General features: G+C 56.2%; 1 protein-coding gene across 1 annotated transcript in view; it reads left to right on the top strand.

The window, feature by feature from the left end:
- LOC119094240 (histone-lysine N-methyltransferase 2A) overlaps positions 1-25,312 on the top strand; it is a 48,705-nt gene extending 23,393 nt beyond the window's left edge. The window contains exons 21-27 of the mRNA XM_037217315.1: positions 2,783-2,923; positions 4,690-4,845; positions 5,107-5,285; positions 17,190-17,363; positions 18,043-18,205; positions 22,158-22,304; positions 24,203-25,312. Coding sequence (XP_037073210.1) covers positions 2,783-2,923; positions 4,690-4,845; positions 5,107-5,285; positions 17,190-17,363; positions 18,043-18,205; positions 22,158-22,304; positions 24,203-24,376 — 1,134 coding nt within the window. The 3' untranslated portion in view covers positions 24,377-25,312. The remainder of the gene's footprint in view (positions 1-2,782; positions 2,924-4,689; positions 4,846-5,106; positions 5,286-17,189; positions 17,364-18,042; positions 18,206-22,157; positions 22,305-24,202) is intronic.
- The last annotated feature ends 1,078 nt before the right edge of the window (positions 25,313-26,390 follow it).

The raw sequence follows: 26,390 nt of genomic DNA, 5'->3' as shown, positions 1-26,390 counted from the left end.
GTCTGGCGTGGTGTGCCGTCCAGGCGTCGGCCTTCCCAATGGTTCCTCCGCGTTGCCGCGTTGCTTGCATGCTGAATGGTGAGCGGGAGGCGCCGTCACGTGACTTCACCGACACGGATCGAGGAGTCATGTGACTTTACCTCAGCAGCAGTCATTCCGACGAAGCCGCACGCTTGTGGCGTGCACGGGCACATGGGTTGGTGTCTCGCCATTTTCTTATGGAACCGCCACACGCGTGTGAGATCAGGGCGCCCCGCCGAAGCGTTCCCCCGCTGTTACAGGGTTATTTGAGTTTCTTGTCAGGGTGCTTCGACTGTGTGGTCACGTAGCTGCCATCCCGTCCTGTAAGTGGAGCTCCTCTAGACAGGGTTGGTGGTGTTCCACTGTCGGCTGTCGTGGCCAGCGTCATAGACGACGCGTCACGTGACTTCTTACCAGCTTGCCTGAACCCAACACTGACCGGGTAGATGTCAAATCCCCCTCCATGTTCAATATACGCGACAAATCAAAAGGGCTTGAGATGTCGCTGTGAAATTTATGGTATCTGTCAGCTGATGAGTTTTTGCCTTGTGTCACAGTGACAACCATGCGACCAAAATAGATCAAGCGTGAGTGACGTCAGAGCGATGTCATGTTTGCCTTTTTTACAAAAGCGCATAGCCGTAGACGAATTGACACAGAAACGAAAGAGTATATTTGATATCTAAGCGGGAAACATGAGCCAATTAGACTATCATTCATATCCCTGTCGTGTTGTTTCAATATTGCGTGTTGAAATATTGACCTCCAACTAACAACAAAAAAGATGGTCACTCAGCATTTTTGGTCCCAGACTGCAAGTCATGAAAACAACAAAGGTTTCCTAGATACGGTTATGCAGGATGTCTGTATCTAGTTTCAAGCAATTATCTGTAGCAATGACTGGGTTGTGGCTTGTAATGCATCGCTGAAGCCTGTAGGAAGGTGGTCTTGGTGGGTGTCTGACAGAAAGCGTGTGATCTAGACTGGCCCGCCAAGATGCCGAAAAAAAATGAAACGTCTACCGTGTATATAGTGTGTGTTACGTGCTAGTAATAATGAGAAAGGCCCATGTTGGACACTTTTTATTTTGCCGGTGATGCCTATGGGGGCGACTGAGTTCGGTACATATAAAAGTTCGCTTCTTCAGTTCCATCGTGCAAGCGCCCCTACTATCGTATGGTACGACCCGTATCCAGTGGTGTCCACCTGCGCCAGACGTCCATTGTTCCGCTCCAGTGTCGCTGACGTTTGCCGCCCCGCTGCTGTATCCGTGACGACTCCCGCCTCGCTGCTGTATCCGTGACGACTCCCGCCCCGCTGCTGTATCCGTGACGACTCCCGCCCCGCTGCTGTATCCGTGACGACTCCCGCCCCGCTGCTGTATCCGTGACGACTCTCGCCCCGCTGCTGTATCCGTGACAGCTCCCGTCCCGCTGCTGTAGCCGTGACAGCTCCCGTCCCGCTGCTGTATCCGTGACGACTCTCGCCCCGCTGCTGTATCCGTGACAGCTCCCGCCCCGCTGCTGTATCCGTGACGACTCCCGCCCCGCTGCTGTATCCGTGACGACTCTCGCCCCGCTGCTGTATCCGTGGCAGCTCCCGTCCCGCTGCTGTAGCCGTGACAACTCCCGTCCCGCTGCTGTATCCATGTCGACTGCTGCTGTATCCGTGACAACTCCCGCCCCGTGCTGTATCCGTGACGACTCCCGCCCCCGCTGCTGTATCCGTGACGACTCCCGCCTCGCTGCTGTATCCGTGACAACTCCCGCCCCGCTGCTGTATCCGTGACAGCTCCCGTCCCGCTGCTGTATCCGTGACACCTCCCGTCCCGCTGCTGTATCCTTGACGACTGCCGCCCCGCTGCTGTATCCGTGACGACTCCCGCCCCGTTGCTGTATCCGTGACGACTCCCGCCCCGCTGCTGTATCAGTGACGACTCCCGCCCCGCTGCTGTATCCGTGACGACTCTCGCCCCGCTGCTGTATCCGTGACAGCTCCCGGTCCCGCTGCTGTAGCCGTGACAGCTCCCCGTCCCGCTGCTGTATCCATGTCGACTGCTGCTGTATCCGTGACAACTTCCGCCCCGCTGCTGTATCCGTGACGACTCCCGCCCCGCTGCTGTATCCGTGACGACTCCCGCCGCGCTGCTGTATCCGTGACAACTCCCGCCCCGCTGCTGTATCCGTGACAGCTCCCGTCCCGCTGCTGTATCCGTGACACCTCCCGTCCCGCTGCTGTATCCATGACGACTGCCGCCCCGCTGCTGTATCCGTGACGACTCCCGTCCCGCTGCTGTATCCGTGACGACTCCCGTCCCGCTGCTGTATCCGTGACGACTCCCGTCCCGCTGCTGTATCCGTGACGACTCCCGTCCCGCTGCTGTATCCATGACGACTGCCGCCCCGCTGCTGTATCCGTGACGACTCCCGTCCCGCTGCTGTATCCATGACGACTGCCGCCCCGCTGCTGTATCCGTGACGACTCCCGTCCCGCTGCTGTATCCGTGACGACTCCCGCCCCGCTGCTGTATCCGTGACGACTGCCGCCCCGCTGCTGTATCCGTGACGACTCTCGCCCCACTGCTGTATCCGTGACGACTCCCGTCCCGCTGCTGTATCCATGAAGACTTCCGTCCTGCTGCTGTGTTCGTGACGACTCCCGCCTTACTGCTGTATCCGTGACGACTCCCGCCCCGCTGCTGTATCCGTGATGTCTCCCGCCTTACTGCTGTATCCGTGACAACCCTCTCTTCGCGGCGCAGGTGCGGGAGATTGTGCGAAGCCCGGCCGGCGAGCCGGCCAGCCCGGGCGGCGCCCTGCGTTCGGTCAAGATCACGGCGCGCGTTGGCTCGCTGGGCAGCGACGTGCTGGTGGTGCCGCGCCAGCAGCGGGCCGACGCCGAGGTGAGCCCCTCCCCCCCCCCCGCAACGACATCGTGCCCGCAACCATGCCGGCATTCGCACCCGCCCAGCACTTGCACCTGCACTCACACCCACACATACACGCACGCAAACGCACAGCCTTAGAATAGGACACACATACGCAACTCACCGCTGCTTGTTATGTGGGGAAGACCAACCGCGATGTCCTCGCTGCGGGGACCATTACACCGTACGACATGTCCTGATAGATTGTGCCCACCTCGCATCGGAACGCATGCGCCATTTTGGATCAGGGTCCGTGCGCCAGACGCTCTATGCTCTGTTGGGAGACGACTCGAGTTTAGTAAATGACGGGCACATTTTTAGTTATCTTGAAGGCATACAATTCCATGCCATGTATCGGACGTAACCTTGTCTCCTTGCTTTTTCACGCGTCTGTTTAATGAAAATTAGGTTATGGGCGCCATATGACCAACGCAGTCTGTGCGCCCAAAGCCCAAATCATCATCACGCACACGCACACGCATACGCACACCCACACCCACACCCACACCCACACCCACACCCACACCTGTACCCACACACCTGCACCCACACCCACACCCGCACCCTCACCCACATGTACACCCACACATGCACCCGCACCCGCACCCTCACCCAAACCCACACCACACCCACACCCACACCCACACCCACACCCACACCCACACCCACACCTGCACCTGCACCACTGCACCTGCACCTGCACCTGCACCTGCACCTGCACCTGCACCTGCACCCGCACCCGCCCGGACCGGGAAACGACCGGCGGACGGCTCGGAGTGTGTAAACACGGCCTGTCTGATGGTGTTTCGCGGAACGGAGGTCCCTGGTGACCTGCGTTGAGACGAGTAGGCTCGCCGCGTTGATATTGGGGTGCGCGCGGGATGCATGTTTGGGAGCAGGTCTCTTAGGACTGGTCGCGCACTATAATCAAGTATAGCTGCCATCTGACATCAGCTGCGTCCTGGTCGGCTGCGGTCTAAAATCCGTCGTACGCATGATGTGAAGGAGATTAGCTGAACAGCGGGGCGGATGTTTGGTATGGGAGGTTATACAGGGCATTGATCTTACGTACGATTTACGTGTAAGGTTTTCTGTTCATCGAGACATGTATGTTTACAGGATCCTGGTATTACGTAACATTTGAAGGAATCCCTGTCCGATATTGTTTACGACACCCGTTGTTTTCGTTCAGCCGGATTTATACGGGTGGAAAGGGTGCTGGAATTAGACATTTCATCTGATGTTGAAAAATGCAGTTTGAAAGGTTTTTGTAGACTCTGTTTAAGCATGTTGGAAGCCGACAGAGGTTTGCCAAAGTCAGGATGGAATGCGTACCATGTTAGTGTTTTTGGGAAGGTGCTGCTATGTCGACGAGGACACCGTCCTCCAGTGCCGTCACTAACGGTCTGAGTGGCAATTACATGGACGTCAACGCCCGGCATTGCAGATTGTGTGCTGGAACTCGGCAACCAATCGTGGCTGACATTGGCGAAAGCCAGTCTGATATACGGTCATCGGCTCAGCAACTCTAAGGTCAAGGGAGATGTTAGGGCCGTGGCGAAGTCCTCTACGCCATTGTCTCTCGCCTGTGCCATCGCTGGCTCTGCCCTTCCTCTCACCATGTTCGCCTGTGCCATCGCTGGCTCCGCTCCGTCTCTCGCCATGTGAGCGTGGGATGGCCGACCGGGCCGGCTCCGCGCGCGCCGCCGCCGTGCGGTTAACGGCACGCGCCGCTGCCTCAGGTGGAGGTGCGCGGGGATCGCGACCCCGATCTGGACGACGCCGACAAGGAGAACCGGGCGCGGCCTGACGAGCCGGCCGACGCCGGCGACCCGGCCGTTGTGTACGAGGTCACCTCGGCCGACGGCCTCCAGTTCCGCTCGCCTGACATCGCCGAGGTCAGGCGCTCTGCCGAACAAAGCGCCCAGCAGTGGTCGATTCAATAACATCGCTGCCGAGTTACGTGATTGGAAGCTTGAGCTCAGCGGGTTTAGTGCCAGATAATGCAATGAGTTCATGCCATATTGTGGGCAGTGAGGATACCATGGTCTCATTTGAGGAAAATTTGTTTGACGTTTACTCTTGCTTGCGGCACTATTTTTGCTCTGGCGTACCGAAATGATAGCACACTGACATGTCCGCTCTGCTGCCTACGACAGGTATGGCGGCGCGTGTTCGAGGCGGTGCAGGACGCGCGCACCGGCATGAAGATGAAGCCGCTCACCTACAACGCTCGCTCGGTGTCGGGCCAGCAGATGCTGGGCCTCACACACGACGCCATCCAGTTCCTGCTGGAGCAGATGCCTGGCGCCGAGGACTGCACCAAGCACAGCTTCAGGTGAGCCGCGCCGGCCCCGTGTCGGTGACCAGACGGCACGCAGCGGCCGCCGCCGGCTCGAGCGCCAGGGTAACTGGCCAGCCGTTGACGGCGACCTGCCCGGCGGCGGCGCAGCGGCGTGCTGTGAGGGTAGCCGATGTAGTAGGCGAGGGCTTTTGCCATGCGAAGGGCCAGTCACCACGTCAACAGCTGGGGACCGCGGCATTGCGAGACGCGTGGTGAACCCACAATTGCTAGTCGATGTTGTCAGCTGGGGTTTTTACTTGGCTCAAACGAGCAGTGCTCACGGATCGACGCACAATTGCATGTCATGTGTCGTCCGTTGGGGTGACTGCGGAACGGATGGCGATCGACGGGTCGGCTGGTGGGTGTGCCGCGCCCGGATGGGCCGACGCCCCCCCCCCCCCCCCCCCTCACGCCGTCAAGCCGCCCAGCCGGCTGGTGGGTGTGCCGCGCCCGGATGGGCCGACGCCCCCCCCCCCCCCCCTCACGCCGTCAAGCTGCCCAGCCGGCTGGTGGGTGTGCCGCGCTCGAATGGGCCGCCGCCCCTTCCCCCCTCATGCCGTCCATCTGCCCGGCCGACTACGCCGCGCCGCTCCCCCACTGGTCGTGAAGCGCACAATCGGGAAGCTCGTGGTTTCAGAACGATTTTCAGAGCGTACTTTTACAACCTGTTTATTTTTATTATTGGCTGCTTTCATAAACCTCATATCTTCTACAACCACGGTCATTTTATGACTAAGCTCAAATTCAGATTTGCTCGTGATGATAAAAGGCACGGAGTCCCACATAGCTGAGAACGTAAGATCTCGGAGGCCAGGAAAACAACCCGGTACTTACAAATAACGGTGAATTTTACTGGATTATACCACCGATGCTTTCGACTGGAACGACTTTGGTGGTGTGAAATTGATCGCCTTCTCCCGCTGCGGAGAACGACGTGTAACTTCGAATAACTGCTGGGGATCATCTACGGACGGCCAAATCCGTCAGTCCTCGCTGTATCGCGCGTGGTATTCTGTGAAGTGTTTGCAAACCCAAACACACGTGAAGCGCACGTCATTTTCCTGTGCTCTGTCTTCGTTTCCTGTGTATTGGTCATGCGAACAAGGTATGCCTCCACCCATGACCTCTAAAATATAATAGCCCGTGATATGCTGAAGATAGCCCTGTCATTTCACTATGGAACTCCCGCGCCGGTGAACATTACTCAGCTTAGCCAAATGTGGCTGAAGCGTGCTGAAACAACCGGCTGCCTTCGTTGAGCGCTGGTTAGTCTGTCATTGTTTTGTATGCCTTGCTAGACATTTAAATGTAGCAATTGCACGGAAAGAAGCGAAAAGATGTGCATTCGCTATACTGCATGGTTATAGCTATCGTAGTACGGTTCCCATAACAAGGCTACCTCCAGGTATTTTTTAAAGCTTGCCTTTGAGCAGTTGTTGGAAAATGCCTCTGAACTCTGGAGAGAACGGGCAGTTGCACAGCGGCTGTTCGTTGCAGCGGAGCATATCGGCAGCAGGCGTTTCGTGTAAACATTTCGGAGGGAGATAAGCGACGGCGACGTTTAATGCCCGGCTGCACTCAATGTAGCGGGACCAAGCCGTATTTAAATAACAAACGATATTGCCTGTAATCTCGGCCGTTGTCTGCGAAACGCTAAGAAATCTGAAATCTAATGAGCAAGCCCAATCCAGTGAAGGCTAGCAAAAGAGGACGTTCACGATTAATACAGCAAGGCAACTCAAGGCAGATCATTCGACGAACTAAGGTTTTTTAATCATGAACACCCGGCTCCTTGGCGAGGCGTTTGATGCCTCCCGTACCAGTAGGTCGTCTCCGACCACCGGCGCGCCGTCCGCTCGCCGACGCCGCGGCTGTGTGGCACGGCCTCCGGGGGACCGCCGGAGCGGCGGCCCGGTCCCGGCGGGGAGCGGCCCGGTCCCGGCGGGGAGCGGCCCGGTCCCGGCGGGGGAGCGGCCCGGTCCCGGCGGGGGAGCGGCCCGGTCCCGGCGGGGAGCGGCCCGGTCCCGGCGGGGAGCGGCCCGGTCCCGGCGGGGAGCGGCCCGGTCCCGGCGGGGAGCGGCCCGGTCCCGGCGGGGAGCGGCCCGGTCCCGGCGGGGAGCGGCCCGGTCCCGGCGGAGAGCGGCCCGGTCCCGGCGGAGAGCGGCCCGGTCCCGGCGGGGGAGCGGCCCGGTCCCGGCGGGGGAGCGGCCCGGTCCCGGCGGAGGAGCGGCCCGGTCCCGGCGGGGAGCGGCCCGGTCCCTAACAGTGGTCCTAGCAATGGCTGTAGGGCTTTGCGACGCACTCAGCTGCTGAGGCTATATGGCGTCGCCTGCTTTTAACCTTGGCAGGAAGGGATCCTGACAAATGTCCCGTGAACTGTTCCCAAAGTTGTATACTGGGCGGTGGCCAGTTTTGTAAAGCGGAGCTACAAATTGCGCTTTTTGGGCTTGCGAGATGAGGGTGTGCCAACCGTAAGCTAATTGGTGTCAACGATTTACCAATGACTAAGAGCAGTCTCCTTTGGAAACATGAGCTCTTTTCGGCCCATATTTTTTGGACCGTGATCTGAAACTAGTATAAGGGCTATTCATGCGTTGTGATACCTGCGGACGAGGGTGAATGCTTGACCAGCTTAAATCCAACAATCCGCTAAACACGCTAAGCTGAAGTGGCTGTGCCTTTACCTTTGTTCTCAAGAACACATCAGCCGGCGTTTTATGGAAGAAACACCCAGTTCAGTAATCAATGCCGGCAGCCTCGGGTTGGACTTACATTGATTGCCCCATCCAGTGCCGGTGTTGATTTTCTGCCGTGAGTGCAAAAAGTTTCCGAGAGGCTCCGCCGCGTCTGAATAGGGCAGTATGTACGGCTTATGACGTCCGCCAGTGGCGATTGCTTCTGTCCCGAGTCCGTTACAGGGAATCTTACGCCTGGGGCTTCCAGCAATGGGAAGATGAGTCTGTTGGTACTGATACTGCGTATGTCTGTCAGATCATCAAGAATGCGGCATGGAGAATAGCCGGGTTCTCATAACGGAACCTCATAACAGTGGCGCTGTTCGCCGGTGCCACTCACTGGATAAGTTAGTGTCGCACTCAAACTCATTGGATGGGAGTGTCCTCAGTTTCCTGATGCTTCCCCAGGCAGTGACGCATGCTGCCCCCCCCCCCCCCCCCGCGGTCTCGAAGACTAGATACTGGCGCTAATTGGAAAGCAGCATCGAATGGCGCGTAAAGCTGCATCAGCGTAGGCGTCAGCGAACACCGGTGTTTGGTGATGTCGGCTGCATCTGGCGGGTCGGAACAGGTCAGCGGGGTCACGCTTGCGAACGAAGGCGTATTGTACATCGCAGCGATGCGTGTCATGGCAGGGGAGAATCGATATTGTATGGCCTTTGGCACCCTGATTCAGGTAAGTGTTACATCCTATCAGTTGGTGAGACCTGGGATGTGCCACATCGGCCCATATGGGCCAAGCCGTGCGTGCGAAGGCCCCACCCTATTGTCTCGAGAATTGAGTATGGTGCGAAGACGAGACAAACGGTGCATGACAACACTCGTCAAGCGGGATCAGATGTCAGACAGGCAGCGTCTCAGAAAATATGTCAGATCAGACCACGGGAGGTAAGACATTTACTCCAGTAAGATTTCTGCGTAGTACGTATTCAACGTCGCTTGATCCGAAGAAGGTCCGACTTAATCGCATCTTGTATAATTGCATTAAATAGTAACATGAACGGATGCTGAAAATCAATTCGTGGAAGTCGCGGAGCGCACATTTGGCGGCACACATACGCATGTTCTTAGACGTTTCAGCTCAGTGTTTCAGTATTTGGCCACTTGAGTGGCAGGCTTGGTGGCAGGTATACCGATATTTTTCCGTACTATCTTACCCGGCTCGGGGTTTTCTGCCTGTTGCTCCCCTCCGTGCTCAAGACCGGCCAATCAGCATGAAAGCAGGCGGTGGTCAACCCAGCACCTAGATGCGTCGGCTTCGGGAAATTCGGGGCGGCTGAATTTAGATTGATTTAATGTTAAAAATGTTAAATGTAAGTGTTTTATGGTGTAAAATGTCAAAAAGGGCTCAAAATGGTTGGGATTAAAGGGTAACGGATTATCAGCCAACGAATTCGGTGGATTTCGAATTTCGAGAACGAATTTGTCCGTGTCCGTCCGTCCCGGTGGCTCAGTTGGTTAGGGCGCCTGCATTTCGACCCACCCACCCGTGGCGGGATGGGTTCGAGTCGCTTTAGGGCGCTCGCTATTTGCCCTTGGCAGGTATGGCCTGCGGCCGGTGGCAGCGGTCGCGCTATAGGTCAGTTGACGTCAGAGGGCGGGACGGACCGTGCCGAGCATTGCGGCACGTAAAGCTTTCGCCACTAAATTCTGCTGTTGCCTGGAATTGCGCGGTCGGATGGTGGGGGTCAGGGCTCACACAACAAGCACTGCTTAGCGTGAGCGCTGATCCCAAAAATCCATCCATTCAAAGGATTCGGACCAAATTTATAAAAAATAGTAAAAAAATCGGAGGCCCTGGATAGCCAGAGTTCTGATAGTACTTGCATACTGCATTTCATACTGGATGAGTTTTGGAACGCTGCTTGAACGTCAAATGTGGCCAACTTCACCTGATCAAAGAGGCCATCATTGTTGACTTTTGAAAGATAGGATCAACATTGTACGTAACGTGCAGAAATGTTTGATGCTTACCGCCGAAAAGTTCAGTGCGAGTCACGTGGTACTTCAGGAGTTTTTCACGTAAACCTCACTGAACTCCTGAATGTGAGCCTGCCTCGTCCGCTACTATCTTCTCTGTCGGCGGGGCTCAGTCACCTGTTGTTAATGTGAAGCTGTAATCCGACGCGGACGTAAGTGGCGCATTGTCGTAGACGCGTTGTTTTCGTAAACCAGTCAGCATATTGGAGTATTCACCCCAGAGGGAAAAGAAAAATCGGATGCGAATTGGTAAAGTCGACGTAAAATTTCTTCTGTAGCTTCACTCAATGTATTCCGCAGGTGACTTTAAGTTGTGTGTGGTAATCGCTGTTTCCATGCGCGAAATAACTCAACACAAGTTGCCCTGACACCCACAAAATAGAGCGCGTTGGGACTCAATGCAGATATCATCGCGTATAGCTCATTTTGCACCAGAATTTGACCCCTTCAGATCACCACGTCACCTGAACGTGAAGCTTCCACGCTAGATTCGAGCATTGCGCTTTCATTTTGGGTGTCTTACGAAGGAGGGCCAACCCCACATCTGAGCTATGCTCCTGCGCTGCGGACGATGTAAAGTGACTCATGTCGAAAGACTATTTGGAGCGTGACCATAAGCGGGGCGGGGCGACTCTGACCGGAGCTGTGAGCGCGATGTAGTCCCGGTAGCCAATGCGCTCCCAACATCGCCGTGCATCATCAATCTTACTTGAAACGTGACCCAATTTTCGGCTTCTGTAACCTGGCCCGGCAGCGTGTGGATCGTCTACAAGCTGTACTTATTACCGACGACTGATGGCAGATTCACGCAGTTTCAGTGACGGGAAACGCGACTCTTTAACAGCTGTGCTGAAGAAGTTCCACGGTATTTGCAAGCGAGTTGTTTGATCGGGCGGGACATCTGCACCATGGCTATTTGAACAGAATGGAACCCTCGCTTTTGGATCAACGCGAGAAACTTAAAATTGCGGTAATACCAAAGAAGAAACTGAGCAAGCCGGGTCAAGGCCGGTCTCGATCTAGGCGACTTGGCTTCGCAGTGACATAAAACAAATGCGTCGTGACATATGGGAAAACCAACAATCTGGTGGGCAGGAATGTGTGTCGATGATATATATTATTTTATGCATTCAGGCATGGCCAGACCGGCAGACATCCAATTTCAGCGACTGCAATTCGGAAATGGGCTTGCGGGAACTACATCAGTGAACGTCCGCCTGTTTAATCGCCATGAAAGACGGCCTTTCCAGTGCATTGCTCAGACTCATTTGAAAGCGCATCGGGCTACATCCGCGGAGGTCTCTGTATGACGTGCACCAGGGGTGGATCCGGAAAAGCCAGTGGTTGATAGTTAGGGCCGCATTATATAACGTGGGGCCAATTTTCATGGGTTTCAGAATTTGCTTCCTTTTGCCATGGAGAAAGCTTTAATTAATGCACATGGTACACATGTACATTAATGCCCGTGGCGTTGTCGTTCGTTTGTTGTTTGTCGTACGGTGTTGTTATTTGGGTGGTATTTCCTGTGGTGCTACGTTTACTAGCTTTGCTAGTAACAATGAGGGAGAGTTTGCATTTGTGTAAGTGTGCTCTGGGCCGCCGCAAGCTTCTTGCGAGCCACTGAATGCATTGCATTGTGCAGCAGTTGTATCGTTCCTATTGGAGAAACATCTCCGTCAGGGAAGAACTCCTCCCACAGACAGTTTCACGGCAAACATGTTTGCTGTGGGCTCGACGGTTCTGCTCCGGCTGTTCTTCGATTCCATGCAGATGAATCGTAGTGCAAATAAAGAACAGAGCGCGATTATACGCCTGCAGCAGAACGTGGTGGGGTAAATACAAAACAAGAGGATTTCATCCTTTTAGTCATCAGTCAGCGTGCCCGCGAAACAGAACGCGCCGCGTGACGGCACCGAAACGAAGCGCGCCATTCCACGTCTGGGCAACAGCAAGCACACGCTACGTGACGCCAGGGACACGTGCAGTCTGCTAGTATGCTAGTGTGCCGTGTGAGCGGCGCGCAGCAGGCCGACGGCCGGGAGAGGAGCGGACGCTCTGCCAGGGCGCGCCTGGAACGGAACACGTCGGCGCGGTGGCTGATGACGCGGGGGCCGGTCGGTGTGTCTCTGCAGCGGGGCGTGCTGTCACCCGGGGGCTGACCAGCGGTCGGCGCGTGGAGCGGCGATACCCCTGCTACTGATCAGGGCTGCCAGCACGCCGGCCCCGCAGCGCGCTTCGGTGACCTACGACGCGGCCAGATTGGCTGAGGTCGGGTGACAGCGCCAATTGTCCTGTCGATTCAGCTGTCTGTCCTGTCGTGACACTGCTCGCTCTGGTCGTGGACCTGACGAGCACTGACGACCGGTGATCAGGGGCATACGTCGTGCCGTCGCAGCGCTGCAGCCCGGCGCAGAAGCCTACAGTATCGGCGTTCGGCGTCCACTCGGGCAGCTGCGTGGGTTGTCGAGTCCGTAATGACCAACGAACGGATATCTGCTATCGGGTTCCTGTGGGGCACCAGTTGCGGGAAAATGCGCTTGACATGTGGGGCGGGCCACGTGCGTCCTGTGATGTGTCGTATATATCCCCGGCGGTTCTGTGTGCGTCTGCGCCCGTCCAGCAGGCCGTTGGGTGCGGGGCGATGGGGAGGGTCGCACTCTGGCAGTGTGCAATGTGTGATGATGGTCGTTTCACGACGCACGCTACCTGTCAGGTGATGAGCGTCGATGTGCTGTACGCACATCGCAGCGAACAAATTGTTGCAATTAGTGGTTGCTTTGCTTTGGTCGCCGCGGTCTAACACTAGTGGTTATGAACACCCCGAATCCGCTACGCGTGTCTGGCGCTCGAGTGCGCTTGGCCGGTGCACAAATTGAGGCACGCTTTAATCAGCACTACCGCCCATTATCTCCCCAGTCATGTGGGTATCGCAGGTAACGAGCGTGTTGGTAACGGCCGCAAAACGGGCAGCGCGTGCACCTTGCACCCGTTCTTTGCCCTTGCCGGCAAGGGACTTTAGCCCTGCAATCGCGACCTTTGTGAAGGGGAAATGGCAACGCTGCTGGGACGCCATTGTAAACAATAAGTTAAAGATGATCAAGCCACCACTGGGTCCATGGTCTTCAAGCTCACGTAAGTTGAGACGCGAAGAAGTAACCCTCAGCAGATTACGAATTGGCCACACGCACGCAACACATAGCTACCTTTTGTGCGGTGAAGAACACCCTAAATGTCCTCGCTGTGACGCGCCACTTACGGTTCGCCACGTTATTCACTCTTGCCCACAGTTCAGAGAAGAGCGGGCACTTTACCTCGGACGAGATGCGTCAGGTCTTACCTTTTCAGACCTTATTGGTGACGATTCTCGCATGCTTGGCACCGGACAGCTGTTTTCATTTTTGAGAAATGTGGGATTCACAGCCATTTACACACCACGCTAAACACTTAGCTGTTATGGGCGCAAAATGACCCTAGAAGTCGACGCGCCCTAAAACCCCAATCATCATCATCATCATCCCCTTCAAAAGGTATTGGTGTTGTCGTTGGGACATTGCGTCCTTTACATCTCGGCCCTCGTTCCATTCGTGTTTGGCAGTTTTTTACGGGTGCAAGTTTCATATTTCCCATGTGGATTTATTAGAGGGATGGCTAAGTTAACTTAGCATTTAGTTAGTATTGCAAGGGTGCAGGAATGTCTTTTGTCACCAAAAAGCGTGCGTGAATTTAGTTTGGAGATTTTAAACCAAAACCATGGTACCTTTTTGTTGCTAAAAACCACAGGGTACGACATCCAGTGGTTGCCTCAAGGGCTGAGCAGCTGAGGCGACAGCATTTCAAACTGGTCGGCATCAGGACCATTTCATCCTCCGAACTTACTCGTGGCCAAGCATTAGTTTGTACTTATTTGGGGGGTCGTGTTTTCACGTGCGTAAGCACTGCGAACAACGCTTTACCATGTTGTGAACTACGCGCATGAATTATGCGCGCGTGTAAGTGACGTTCGCGTAGGCACGGACGGCTGTGCTGTAGGCCGCGGTGTGCGCCGCCACATGCGGCTCCGTGACGGCTGCGTGTGGGGGGGGGGGGGGGGGGAGACGACAGATGGCTCGGAGATATCTTTGGCCCCGGCCTGGTTGACAGCGGGCGTCTCCCACCGCACAAGCGACAGCCCGTCTATGTGTTTTTGTCGGGGGACCTCTGTCCCAAGGAAGGAAAGCGTACGTCGCTTTTGAGCCCAATCGAGACAACCAGGCTGGCCGACCCCATTACAAATCATCCCGCAGTTTTTAATGAATGATCGAAATGTTTCTTTACTACGTAATATGATCTCCACCTTCATAACACTCCGGGAGAAATGTATCATTTTGTAGGCCACAGCGACCAACATTTGGGAGCGAGTTGAAAATGGCCGATCGGCCGAGGCTTTTTGTCGTCGCCTGCGGCAATGTGGCTCGCATATGTGGGTGGTTTTTGGTGGCCTGCACGACCTGCCCGTCTCTGCGGATCCGCGAATGAGAGGTATCTTACGCTTATCCAGTTCTTTGGATCCGGGCCCTCGGCTGATCCGTACGACTCGTTTGTCGCTGAAACAATGAAACCATGGAAATAAGCGTAAACAATAACCAGGGCGACAATGCAACTATTAGTGTATGTGCAAAGCATTTTCATGTCTATTCGGTGAGTTCCTTATCTCCAGCCTTCGGACGTCATAGCATTATGACATAATGTCATAGCTTTCGGTAGGATGGGATCGGAACACTTGGTAGTAAAGTTCCTCAACGCACGAACTGCCGAAATATGTATATAACCTGCTGTGAAAATGCATATACTAGGCCTAAACGCAATTTGGTTTCAAGGCCATTGAATGTGCTTTCCTATCTAGCATGGAATGCAGAGTTCCATCATTTATTTTCCTTTTCCACTAGTGTTCCATTATGCTTTCCGACATCGCCGCGGCCGGCGACCGATCCGCCCCGGGGCGTCGTCGCGGTCTGTCAGCATGTGATCGGAGCTGGGAGAGACGTGAGGGCCGGCACTCCGTGGGCGGCGGCCAGACCCTCCCCGTCAGCTCCGAGTCGGGTTCACTCCGCAGAACCGTCTGACACGGCCGCCCTTCCGTGGGCGCCATGTCACCAAACGGTCGGCACGCCACACCCCTACCCCTCCCTCTCCCAAACCAAATCATGTTCTGTCCTTGCAGTGTGACGGTAACGATGGGTGGCCCAGGTCTGTGTAAACCCGCGTGGACAGGAAGAGTTCGCTGAGTGAATGCTCTGGTGAAACATGAACACGCTGTAGCACATGCTTCAGAGAAAACTCAGGACCGGTTACGTCCAATGACAGTAAATTATTGTATAGCCCGAATTGCGCTTTGTAACAGCACTACGCTTCTTCCCTGCTGTCACGACCACCGTTGTGATGACAATTATTGTGCGCGCATCATTGCGTCATGGATCATGTGGTACTCTCGTTCCCAAAGCCAAATTGCGTTACGAAAAGAGACACTGGGGTGAGCGCCAGAGTTCGCGAGATAATTACGCCATGTTCGTTTTTTGTTAATGTTTCAACCTTTCGTGCATTTACTACTCAAACATTTTGGCGCAGCATGGTGTAAGCATTACACAGCACATACGTTGGAAAGGCAAGGCAAATGAAATGTGTTACCCTCATAGTGATAAGCGGTGTGGGCAATGAGATTCCTCCCTTCGGCGTGACCATTTAAAATCGAAATTTTGAATTATTCAGGATTTTGAGTTAACTGGTGTTAGCGATTAAATCGGACGCATCCTTTCTAACAAAGAATAAGAAGTCCGAAAAGATGTGGTATATTCCTTGAACAAGGTCGGGTGGCGGGTCAGTCCCCCCCCCCCCCAAAGGTTTTTCTGGAATGGTTTCCGAAGGGCGCGGCGTAGTCGCGCCAAATTTCGGATAGCTAGAAATTGAATAGCGGATCGTTTGGTGTTAAAAATTTAGATGTACCTTGTAAGGACGCTGACCTACGGCAGTTCAGTCACTCCATGGATTCAGCGGAGTTTACTTCCAGGAAACCGTTCAATCTGATGCTACAACGAAGTTTTTGGCGAGGTTATACATCTCTTAGATACTTTCTCAGGCAATAAAACAGTTAAATGAACAAATCCCAGTATGGAGATAGGGCTAGGTGTGAAGCTCGGACCAAGGTCAAAACCAATCTATTTTATTGCTGTAGGGGTAGTAAACCAACCTATTTTATTACTGTATGGGGTAGTTTTTGGTGTTCATTTTAAATTTATTTATAATAGGAACTGCAATATACATCTTCCATTGACTTATACAACGGCGGAATAGGTCACTGAACTATAATGATCGAGTTCAACGTTTTGTTTTAGGAACGTGCCGTCAAGTGTAATCTTTGTCACTTATTTAAATGCAGAACTCGAAACAGTTGTACAGCATTGGTTACCATGACCTCCGAAAGTTCAGACAAGATCACTGACCTTAAATGAGCACGTGACATTTTGCTGAGAACGGATGCCTGGGTTCTGGAGGCTTTTTGGACGCCGACATGGAGTGTAACCTCGTTTAACCTTATTTGACCCGAAGGCCACGACCTAGGAACCTCAAACGTTGACCAAAGTGAGTTCACGTACAGGCTAATACACACTGTGAATTTGGTGTCTAGCTTTCTTAATTTGAGATTTCATGGGGTCAAATCGACCCCGCACCCGAGCGAAGGGTATCGAACCGTCCACCCGGACGCGTGTCAAGTCCCCTGGGGCGCTTGCACGGCTGATTTTTGACAGAGAACAGTGCCAAATCCAAAATGATGTCGAGGTTGTCGGGTATGGACTCGTGCGCCTATCGACATCCATCAACTGACTATGTATATATTGACGTATATCGAGTGTTGGCGGCCTGGTTGCGCGGCCTGCGTTACCCGCTGCAGGCGGGCGCCCGCTGCCTACCGTTCAGGCCTGGTGTGACGGTGTGAACGGGCCTCGTGTGAACTTGTGTCCGGGGCTTGTGTGACCGTGTGTCGTAGCCTCGTGTGACCGCATGTTCGGGCCTCGTGTCGCCGTATGTCCGGGGCAAGTGCGGTTTTGTGACGTCTCCTGGTGTGACCGTGTGTCCGAGCCTCGTGTGACGTCGCCTGGTGTGACCGTGTGTCCGAGCCTCGTGTGACGGCGCCTCATTCCTGTCACAGGTTCCACAAACCGGAGTTCGGCCCGCTGCGAGAGAACCCGTTCGGCTGCGCGCGCGCCGAGGGCTTCAAGCAGCGCAAGCCGATCGACATGTTCTCGTGGTTGGCGTCCAAGCACCGGCAGCTGCCGGAGCCGAGCGGCGCCAGCCAGCCGCCGCCGCCCACCAAGCTGTCCAGGTGCGCCGCCCGCACCCTCAGCCGCCCGCACCCTCAGCCGCCCGCACCTTCAGCCGCCCGCTGCCTCAGCCGCCCGCACCCTCAGCCGCCCGCACCTTCAGCCGCCCGCTGCCTCAGCCACCCGCACCCTCAGCCGCCCGCTGCCTCAGCCACCCGCACCCTCAGCCGCCCGCTGCCTCAGCCACCCGCACCCTCAGCCGCCCGCTGCCTCAGTCGCCTGCACCCTCAGCCGCCCGCTGCCTCAGCCGCCCGCTGCCTCAGCCGCCCGCTGCCTCAGCCGCCCGCACCCTCAGCCGCCCGCACCCTCAGCCGCCCGCACCCGGACACTGCACGATATGGTAATCCCCGCCCGCACCCTCAGCCGTCCGCACCCAGACACTGCGCGATATGGTAATCCGTGGCTTTTTTCGAGATCTGAACATGGTTGTATCCACCGTCGCGTTACGCGCTTGCAAGTAAGTTGTTTCGTGTTCTGCTGCTGGAGAAATGTCAGCGGCACTTAGCCCTGGTGGCGCATTTAAACCAACTGATTTCCGTATTATGATTGTGTACAACTGCCGTGTTGCTGCACTGGCGTGCGTCTGCCGGGCGGCATGTGGGCGGCCGCGCGTCAGCTAGCATCTGGCGGTGTGGGTGTGTGCGGCATGACGTTGACCCGGTCGGCCCGTCGGTGCGGCAGGCGCGGCAGCAGCCTGGAGCTGCCCATGGCCATGCGCTACCGCCAGCTGTGCGAGTCCACCCGGGACCTGGTCGGCGTCTACCGCTCGAGCATCTCGGGCCGCGGCCTCTTCTGCAAGCGCACAGTGGAAGCCGGTCAGATGGTGATCGAGTACGCTGGCCAGGTGAGACCAGGGACGAGGGGAACCGGCGGGGAAGGCCGGGTGAGAGGATGGAGAGAGGCGAGAGGTGGGCGAGATGTCCATGTTTCTCGGTTAGACCGCCTGTTGTCGGATTCAGCCACTCGTTGCGGGGTGGTTGGGTTAGTTTGCTTTCAGCGCTCGCTATTTGCACCTGCCTGGGACGGCTTGCATCCGGTGGTGGCGGCCGCCGCTGAATGGCAGGTAACACCAGGGGGGGGGGGGGCCTAATCGTGCTGAGTAGTGCGGTACGGCAAACTTTCGACGTCAAATTCTGCCGGTGACCTGGAATTTCGCCATCGGGGGTGTGTATGGGGGAGGGAGAGCGCAGGCAAGGCTCGTAAACAGCGCCTGTTTGGCGTTGCCCGTGATCCCTGAAATCCATCCCAGGAAAAGATTGGGACTGAATCTGAAAAAGAGCGCTGAGTGACACAACATAAACGGTTGATACATCCACCATATCCTAGCCCGCATGTCCATAGACGGAGTGGAAAGGAAAATTAGTGATGTTGAAAAGCATAAGGATAAATGAAAAGTGGAGTTGGTATTTCCAAACCCGCCCGACGTGGCGTCAATCCAGAAGCCCGCAGGTCATGGCTTACTATAATAATGGGCTCACAAACTATGGTAACGCCCTTGTTCGCTGCGCAGCAGCTTGCCTGTAGACGGAGGCATCATGTACGTTGCCAAGTGCGGCATTGGTTCTCCTGCCGGTTGCGGTGAGGGCTGCCGGGCGCGCGCCGCCGGGTATCTGGATATGTATGCGCCTAGGTGGCGTCCTCTCGTCTGTTGCACTTCTATCGCTAATGATACGCACGGCCGGCGTGGCTGGCGGCAAAGACGGCCGGCCGCTGGAGATGGCCGTCGGCCCGTCGTGTCCGCTGTCCGCCGCGGCTGACTGCCGGCCGCTGGAGATGGCCGTCGGCCCGTCATGTCCGCTGGCCGCCGCGGCTGGCTGCCGGCCTGCCGAGTCGTTGAGCCTGTGCGTGGTCCACTCAGCGCGCGGACCGGGCGCTCCGACGCCCGCGCCGTATCTGCTGTGCGTAACCGTGACATCGATGGGCACCGAGCCGGGCCGCGGCGTCGGCCGCTAATCGGGTTTGTCTGGCTGGGCGGAGTGGCGCCGGTCACTGGGCGCGGCCGATCAGCCGACGCCGGCGGCCTGCCCGCCGGCGGCGCAGCGACGCCGCTCCACACGTGCTGACTAGCTGATGGTGCGAGCTGGGCCTGGCCGTAGTCGCACACGGCGGAGTCCATCTGCTGGGGACGGTCCGGTCTCAACAGACTTCCGTGATGATTCCCGCTTTGATGGGGTCGTTTGCCCGAAAACGACACGGTGATGCGTCTTCATTCGTACCATTTTTTAAATGCAGTCGGAAACTGGCACCACGTGCATCTTATAATAGCTAAAGACCCACAACGCAGGTTTTCTAAAGCGTCGTCCCATTTCATATATGCCGGCCGCGAACGAAGCCTTTACAAAGAGCAACTGCGCCGTAACTACTGGCTGTCTGACGTAGTGGAACGTGGCGGAGAATGTCGGTGAGCTTTAAGAGAAGAGTGTGCTTTGGCGACTTTGACCATACAAAACACAGTGCGGCGTGCAGTACGGCTCACCTCTTCAGTTGGCATTCAAGGGCAACAGCTTGCGATAGACCTCAGCGGCAAAGCAGATTAGGCGGTAATCGAATAGGTTTTGTGGCGGTCGTCGTGCTAGAAGGCAGGTTGGAAAAGGTTACAGCGCAAGGCTTAAGATGCTGAAAGAACGCTTTACGGTAGGCGGGAATTGTGAAGACGGACGTGTGTGTTGCGTTGCATTCTCAACGCCATGTTGCTGAATCGTGGAAGCGGCGTCGCAAAATGGTGTGAGGTGTGGCCTCCCGGGCGCCTGGTCGCGTCGCGGCGTTGGTTGGGAGCAGGAGCAGCTGCGGCGGAGGAGGCCAACGCGCTCGCGCGAGCGGGACTCCGGCGCATCAATCACTGTAGTCGGCGGGCCTGCGCCAACGACTCAGCGGAAACGGTGGAGCGAGAGAACCTGACTGGGGTCGCTTCCTCTCACGGTCGACGCTGTCCCTGTTCTGTCCTTCATGTCCCCCCCCCCCGCATTTCCGAGACTGTTTTTCCCGTCCGACATTTTCATAAACGTAGGCAGTCATGCATCAAAGGTCGTTCCTCTACGTGGCAGCGGAACGGGAAGAGGTAGCTGATAGTTCAGGAGTTGACATTCAAGCCTTGGTCTATCAGATTAATTTATTCATACAAATTTGAGTACTGCATTTTGATTGAATTAAGCTGTTGTATGTCATACAATTCACTACGAAATGTTTCATCACGAATTCAACCCTTAGTTACGAACATTTCGGACGTATGCGTTTAACATCAAAGCGAAAGCCTTAAGACCATTTATTGCTTGTGTAATGTGACGCGCGCTGAGTATTGGGCTGAATTTGAATGACCCTACGATAATGAGATGCGCTTTCGACTCTAAATAAGCAGCCGCATTATAGAACGCATGTGGCTGCTGTTATAAATTGATGTCATCGTAATTAAATTAAATCCAACGAAAAACCTGTCGATCGGTGCGTACGGAATCTTTGGAACAAGCGAAGTATTTTTTAAGGGGGTGGCTTGACCTTAGAGAAAACAGAACTAGTGGTTTACATCGGATGCACCTCTGGAAATACATGCTTGTGCTGGTGAGCCGCCAACATAAAGGTGACACTCCATTGAATGACTACCGAAGCTTGTCTGCATCATGCGTGTAATGAAACCAACCGCCATCGGAAATAATCGGTCTGAAATAGCTGTGCTGTCATCAGGCTATAATGACACTGCATTGTGGCGACACCGCAGGTGACTTGTTTTCAGGGGGCTGGTAGTTCTGTAGGCAGCGGCGGCACCTAGCGCTGCCGTGCAGCAGCCGCCCGGCGACCGATTCAGCTCGTGCCGCTCCCTCCCCCTGCCCTCCCCCGTCCCTCCAGCCAGACCTGAGCGCGTCCTCTTGAGGTCGTCAGGCTCGGCCGACCGAACTGTTACGGTCACGCTACTGCACCGACAGACGGCTGTGTGCTTATCTCGGCGGAAGGATACTTAGTGCAAAGACGGCGGAAGGAAGTGGAAGGATTTCCTCGTATCGTCCGCTCAGAAAGAGAGGGACTCCTCTCGTTTCATCTTGTTCTGTTGCCTAGTTTTTACACAATAGCCCTCAACATAATCTCTAGCTTGGCACTGAAAATGCCTTTGCAATTCAACAAGATGGAGAATTCGATGATTCGTCTTTGGCTTTTCTCGGCGGTTGTTTATTGCAGGCTTTGTCCACATTGTTGCTGAAGAAGCCTAGTCTGGTTCAAACCATGTATCACGCAGTGAGAACTTGCAAAAAAAAAAAATGGAGGACCGTCGAATTTCGGGAAGCCATGTCACCGGTCTCCTGAATGGTTTTTGTTCTCCATGTTTCCGCCATGCGTCTGGGTTGGAGTGAATCGTACGGCATCAACTCCCCGCCCATTTTTCGCGGAACAATCCTGTGTTCTGCTTGATTCAGCCTCGTCGCTCGATGAGCGCTGCGCCGATCGGCTTAGCCGATCCCAACCTCTCGTTAATCAGTAGGAGAGGAGCCACTCCTCCGTCTGATCGATGCCAACAGATGTTTCGAGGCGTCTGGCCACTGCAGGCTTTCGACCAGTTGATAGTCCACCGTTCAGCAGTGCACTGAGTCGACTGCGTGGAGTCGACGCTGAATAACCGCGCCCTTGCCCCATATATCACGCACATGCGCGCCGCCATCACGGAGCCCTCCTCCGGGCGCCAGAGCCTGTGGCGACCGCTGCAGAGCAACTGGCGTATTCCAAGAATGTGCTCCGATCTAGTGTTTTGATGTACTGGTGTTCTGCAGGATCTGCCAGCTCCAGCCTGACCCTGCCGTCTCTTATGACAGGTGATCCGGTCCAGCCTAACCGACATTCGCGAGCGCTACTACTCGTCGCGTGGCATCGGCTGCTACATGTTCAAGATTGACGACGACTTCGTGGTGGACGCCACGATGAAGGGCAACGCCGCTCGCTTCATTAACCACTCCTGCAACGTGAGTGGCAGCCAACGTCCCCGCCCGAGCGACGGCTCGGCGGCCATTCCCACCGCACTGCCGGCAGTCCCGGACGGCTGGCAGTCCCGCCGCACGGCCGATAGTCCCGCCGCACGGTCGACAGTCCCGCCGCACGGCCGGCAGTCCCGCCGCACGACTGGCGGTCTCGCCGCACGGCGGGCAGTCCCAGGCGGCGGGTGTCGTGACACGGACCCGTCGGCTGCCTGAGTAAGGCTGATAAGGAGCCGGTTATAAGTTGCCGGCGAGGCGAGCACGCCCCGCCGGATGTGGAGGCGGGCTCGCCTCCGGGCGGCCTGGTTCCTTTCAACGGCGAGCAGACTCGACCATGCTGTGATGAAAGGAGAAATGGCTCAAAAGGCTCGTGCCGCTTGGTTAGCGGGGTCAGTGGCTTCAGTCGTCTGTTTTTTTTTTCTTCAGTACTCGGACAGACTGTGGGCCCCACCTGTCAGAATCGTGGCTAGGTGCGCTTCGGAGTATCATTCGTTCACGGCAGCATACATTGCTGCTTAATGGGATAATGAAGCTGTATGGACGCTGTAGCTGTAATCAAAGGCGTTAGACGCAAAGGCGTCATTGGCATCCTGGCCCGGTATTGTCATAGCAGGGTGTGCCGTTTTGTCTTGGATTCAGTCTGCAGCGCCTCCCCTGCAGCTCAGTTCACAAGGCGTCGACGCCTGACGGCCTGGCCGGCAGGTTAGGGGAATTTTGCTCTCTGGACGCAGCCCTCAATATTTGTCTCTTTGATGCCGGCCAGCTGGTAAATGGGCGTGGCAGGATTAGGCTGGCACAGGCCGTCGGGTTCGACATTGCATGGCTTGGTAAATATTTTTGGGTGCCCAGGCAACAGGCCAAGACAGAAAACGTTTCGTTGAGCTGTAATTGGTCATTTGGGGTTGTCAGGGGGTCGTCGCAAAAGGCTATGCTTGACAGTGTCTATTCTGACCCCAAAGCCATCTCAGATGACGTGGGCGCAAAATGACCCCAGCAGTCAACGCGCCCGAAAACCCCAATAATCAATCAATCGTCGATTGAACCCAATGTCATCCGTAGGACGTGATGGGAGGGTTGAAACAGCCAATTTGGATCAGACATGCTTAGCCACCAAAGCCACCTTCTGTGTCGCGATGAACCGCCCCTGTACCGCCAGTAAAATGCAACGCTTAGTGTGAGGCATGCGCTCGTTTCTTGTCCCGCATTGCATGTTGAACGTCTGCGGTACTTCGGCTCCACTGCGCCGTCTCTCACGCTCTCTGGTTAACTCAGCAATGACCATCGAACATCTCCTTAAATGTCTGTCGCGCGTTAACTTCTGCCCTATGTATACACCACCCAGATCGTTCCCGGCACACGAAAGGTCACTTTGAAATTTTCGGTTAGCTTTGATTAGGACATATGTTATTGGCGTTATATGACCCTGCAACCGTGGCGCCGTAAAGCCGCAATTACTACCAACCGCAACAGTCGATGTATTTCTATTAGTCAGACGGCGCTCACTGTTGTTGAGACATGCTAGACGAAGTGCTCTTGTGGTCGCGACGTCAGCGCTCCAGCGAGTTACGCTGGCCACAAAATCTGGAAATAAACTTCCCCATCCTGGTCACATTCAAAGGGTGCCCCTTTGTGTCGTGTTCAGAACGTTTCTCGTAACTACCCCGTCGACCAGAAATGTGTCGCCGTGGCCGCGGCAGCGCGTCGGAGATGTCGCCGCCGCTGGCACTGAGGGAACCGGTGGTGTAATGCCAGGAGCTGTGTTAGTGGTTGGGAGCAGAAGTCCATGCGAGAGACGCTGGTATTTAAAGCGTGCCGTCAATAACGCTGCGAGTGTATTTAGTCTGGGTCTCGTGTGCTGGTGGCCTGACTTGCCAACCACTCCACAGCCCAACTGCTATTCGCGGGTGGTGGATATCCTCGGCAAGAAACACATCATCATCTTCGCGCTGCGCAAGATCAGCCGCGGCGAGGAGCTCACCTACGACTACAAGTTTCCCATCGAGGAGGACAAGATCCCGTGCACGTGCGGCGCGCGGCGCTGCCGCAAGTATCTGAACTGAGCGCGTGGCGGCCGCGGTCCGGCTGTGAGGGCGGCCCGGGCGCCGCCAGGGTACCGTACCTGTCGCGCGCGCGCGGTGCGGGCCGGCCGAGCGCGCGGCGCCTGCCGCCGCCGCCGCCGTCGCGCCGGCCCCACCTCTCTGTGATTTTTACAAGTCCGTGCTTTCTGCCGCTTCGCCTCTGTGGTGTGACTGTGTGTGCGCGCGGTGTCGCGCGGGAGGGCGCCGCGTCTGTGACCGCACGACGTGAGCGGGCCGGTACGTGAGGCTGGCCGATCGGCGCGCCTCCGTAGACTGCGCCGGGCGTGATTGCCGTGAAAGGCGTGTGTAGTGTTACGCATGACTCGAGAGACGCTTGGTGATAGGTCGCGTGCGCCGGCGAGGGCGACGCGTTGCCCCAGAGTTTAGACGAATTATATGGGTAAGCAAATCCGGAAACTGATTATGGCGCGCGCGCTGTGATTGTTCGTGCGTCTGGCGAAAATGAATTTTACGGCTCGTTTAGTCGTCCACGCACCGTGTCCCCGTTTTTAGACGCCCATTTAGTGCTGCGTGCGTGCGAAGCTGCGTGGCCGATCCGGAGGTGGCTTTTGGCCGGGGCCGTGCTGCGCCGGCCCGGTGCGTGCGCCACCTTCCAGCGCCGGGCTGCGGCTAGCGGCCCGGCGCTGGCTGCGCGACCACGCGCCGAATAGAGTAGACCCGCCATGCACGCGTGGCGAGCTGGCGCCCGGTGTGGGCGGCGCGGCACGCGCTCCCGGGCAGTGTCTGTGGGCTGGAGCTGCCGGAGCTGTCTTTCGTCAAGTAGCTGCTAGTGCTGCTGTTGCGGCCGGCCGTCCAGGCGTATACTCAGCCGGGTGGGGCAGCGAGAACGAGGCGAGCGCGTCCGTGCCTTTCCAAGGGAGACCTGAATAAAATGTGATACCGTAGGTAAGACAAACCGACGCTGTTTGATGGCCTGCGTTTTGCAACGGCATTATAGTGGTGTAAGAAGCAGCACCGGAGGTATGCAAGCGGCTCCAAATAGCTGCTGCGCGGTAGTGGTGCGCTTTTAGCAGACGAAGGGGCGTTCTGTGTGGACGCCACTTGTCACGCCCACGCACAGCTCAGTAAAATGGAGAGAGACGTATCTGAATCACTTCGAACTCAAACCAGTCCACTCACAGGTTTAGGCCGACGGTGCCTGCTCATCGCAACATATCGTTTGGACTCTTCACGACAACGCTCTGCTCCAAAAGGACAGATATCTGCCTCACTTTTGCACGGAACCTGAGTAAACACTACAAACGAAGGACCCTCGGGACCGAGGCTTCCATGCGCTGCAGTTCTCGGACGGGTTCCCCCCGACAAGGCTGCTATTCGCTGCGATTCTCCGCAAATCTCTAACGGCCGGCTCTTACCGACGTTATTTGCCCGGTCCTCAACGGCCGGCTCTTTCCGACGTTATTTGTCGGGTCCCCAACGGCCGGTTCTAACCGACGTTATTTGCCTGGTCCTCAACGGCCGGCTCTTACGGACGTTATTTGCCTGGTCCCCAACGGCCGGCTCTTACCGACGTTATTTGTCTGGTCCCTAACGGCCGGTCCTTATGTGCTTGGTTCCCAACGGCCGGCTCTTACCGGCATTATTTGCCTGGTCCCCAACGGCCAGGCTCTTACCGACGTTATGTGCCTGGTTCCCAACGGCCGGTTCTCACTGATGTCATTTGTCCGTTCTCCGGTGGCCGGTTCTTACCGACATTGATCTCCAGCGGCCGGCTCTTACCGACGTTATTTGCCTGGTCCCCAGCGGCCGGTTCTTCCGACGTTATGTGCCTGGTCCCCAACGGCCGGCTCTTCCGACGTTATTTGCCTGGTCCCCAACGGCCGGCTCTTCCGACATTGTTTGTCTGGTCCCCAATGGCCGGTCCTCACTGACGTCATTTGTCCGTTCTCCGGTGGCCGGTTCTTACCAACATTTATCTCCAGCGGCCGGCTCTTACCGACGTTATCTGCCAGTGTTATCAGCTATCGACCCTCCA

This window comes from Pollicipes pollicipes, unplaced genomic scaffold (genome assembly GCF_011947565.3).
Source record: "Pollicipes pollicipes isolate AB1234 unplaced genomic scaffold, Ppol_2.1 Scaffold_4002;HRSCAF=4701_pilon_pilon_pilon, whole genome shotgun sequence".
Taxonomy (NCBI): Eukaryota; Metazoa; Arthropoda; class Thecostraca; order Pollicipedomorpha; family Pollicipedidae; genus Pollicipes; species Pollicipes pollicipes.
Note: the sequence above shows the minus strand (reverse complement) of the source record. Positions and strands in the feature narration are given on the sequence as shown.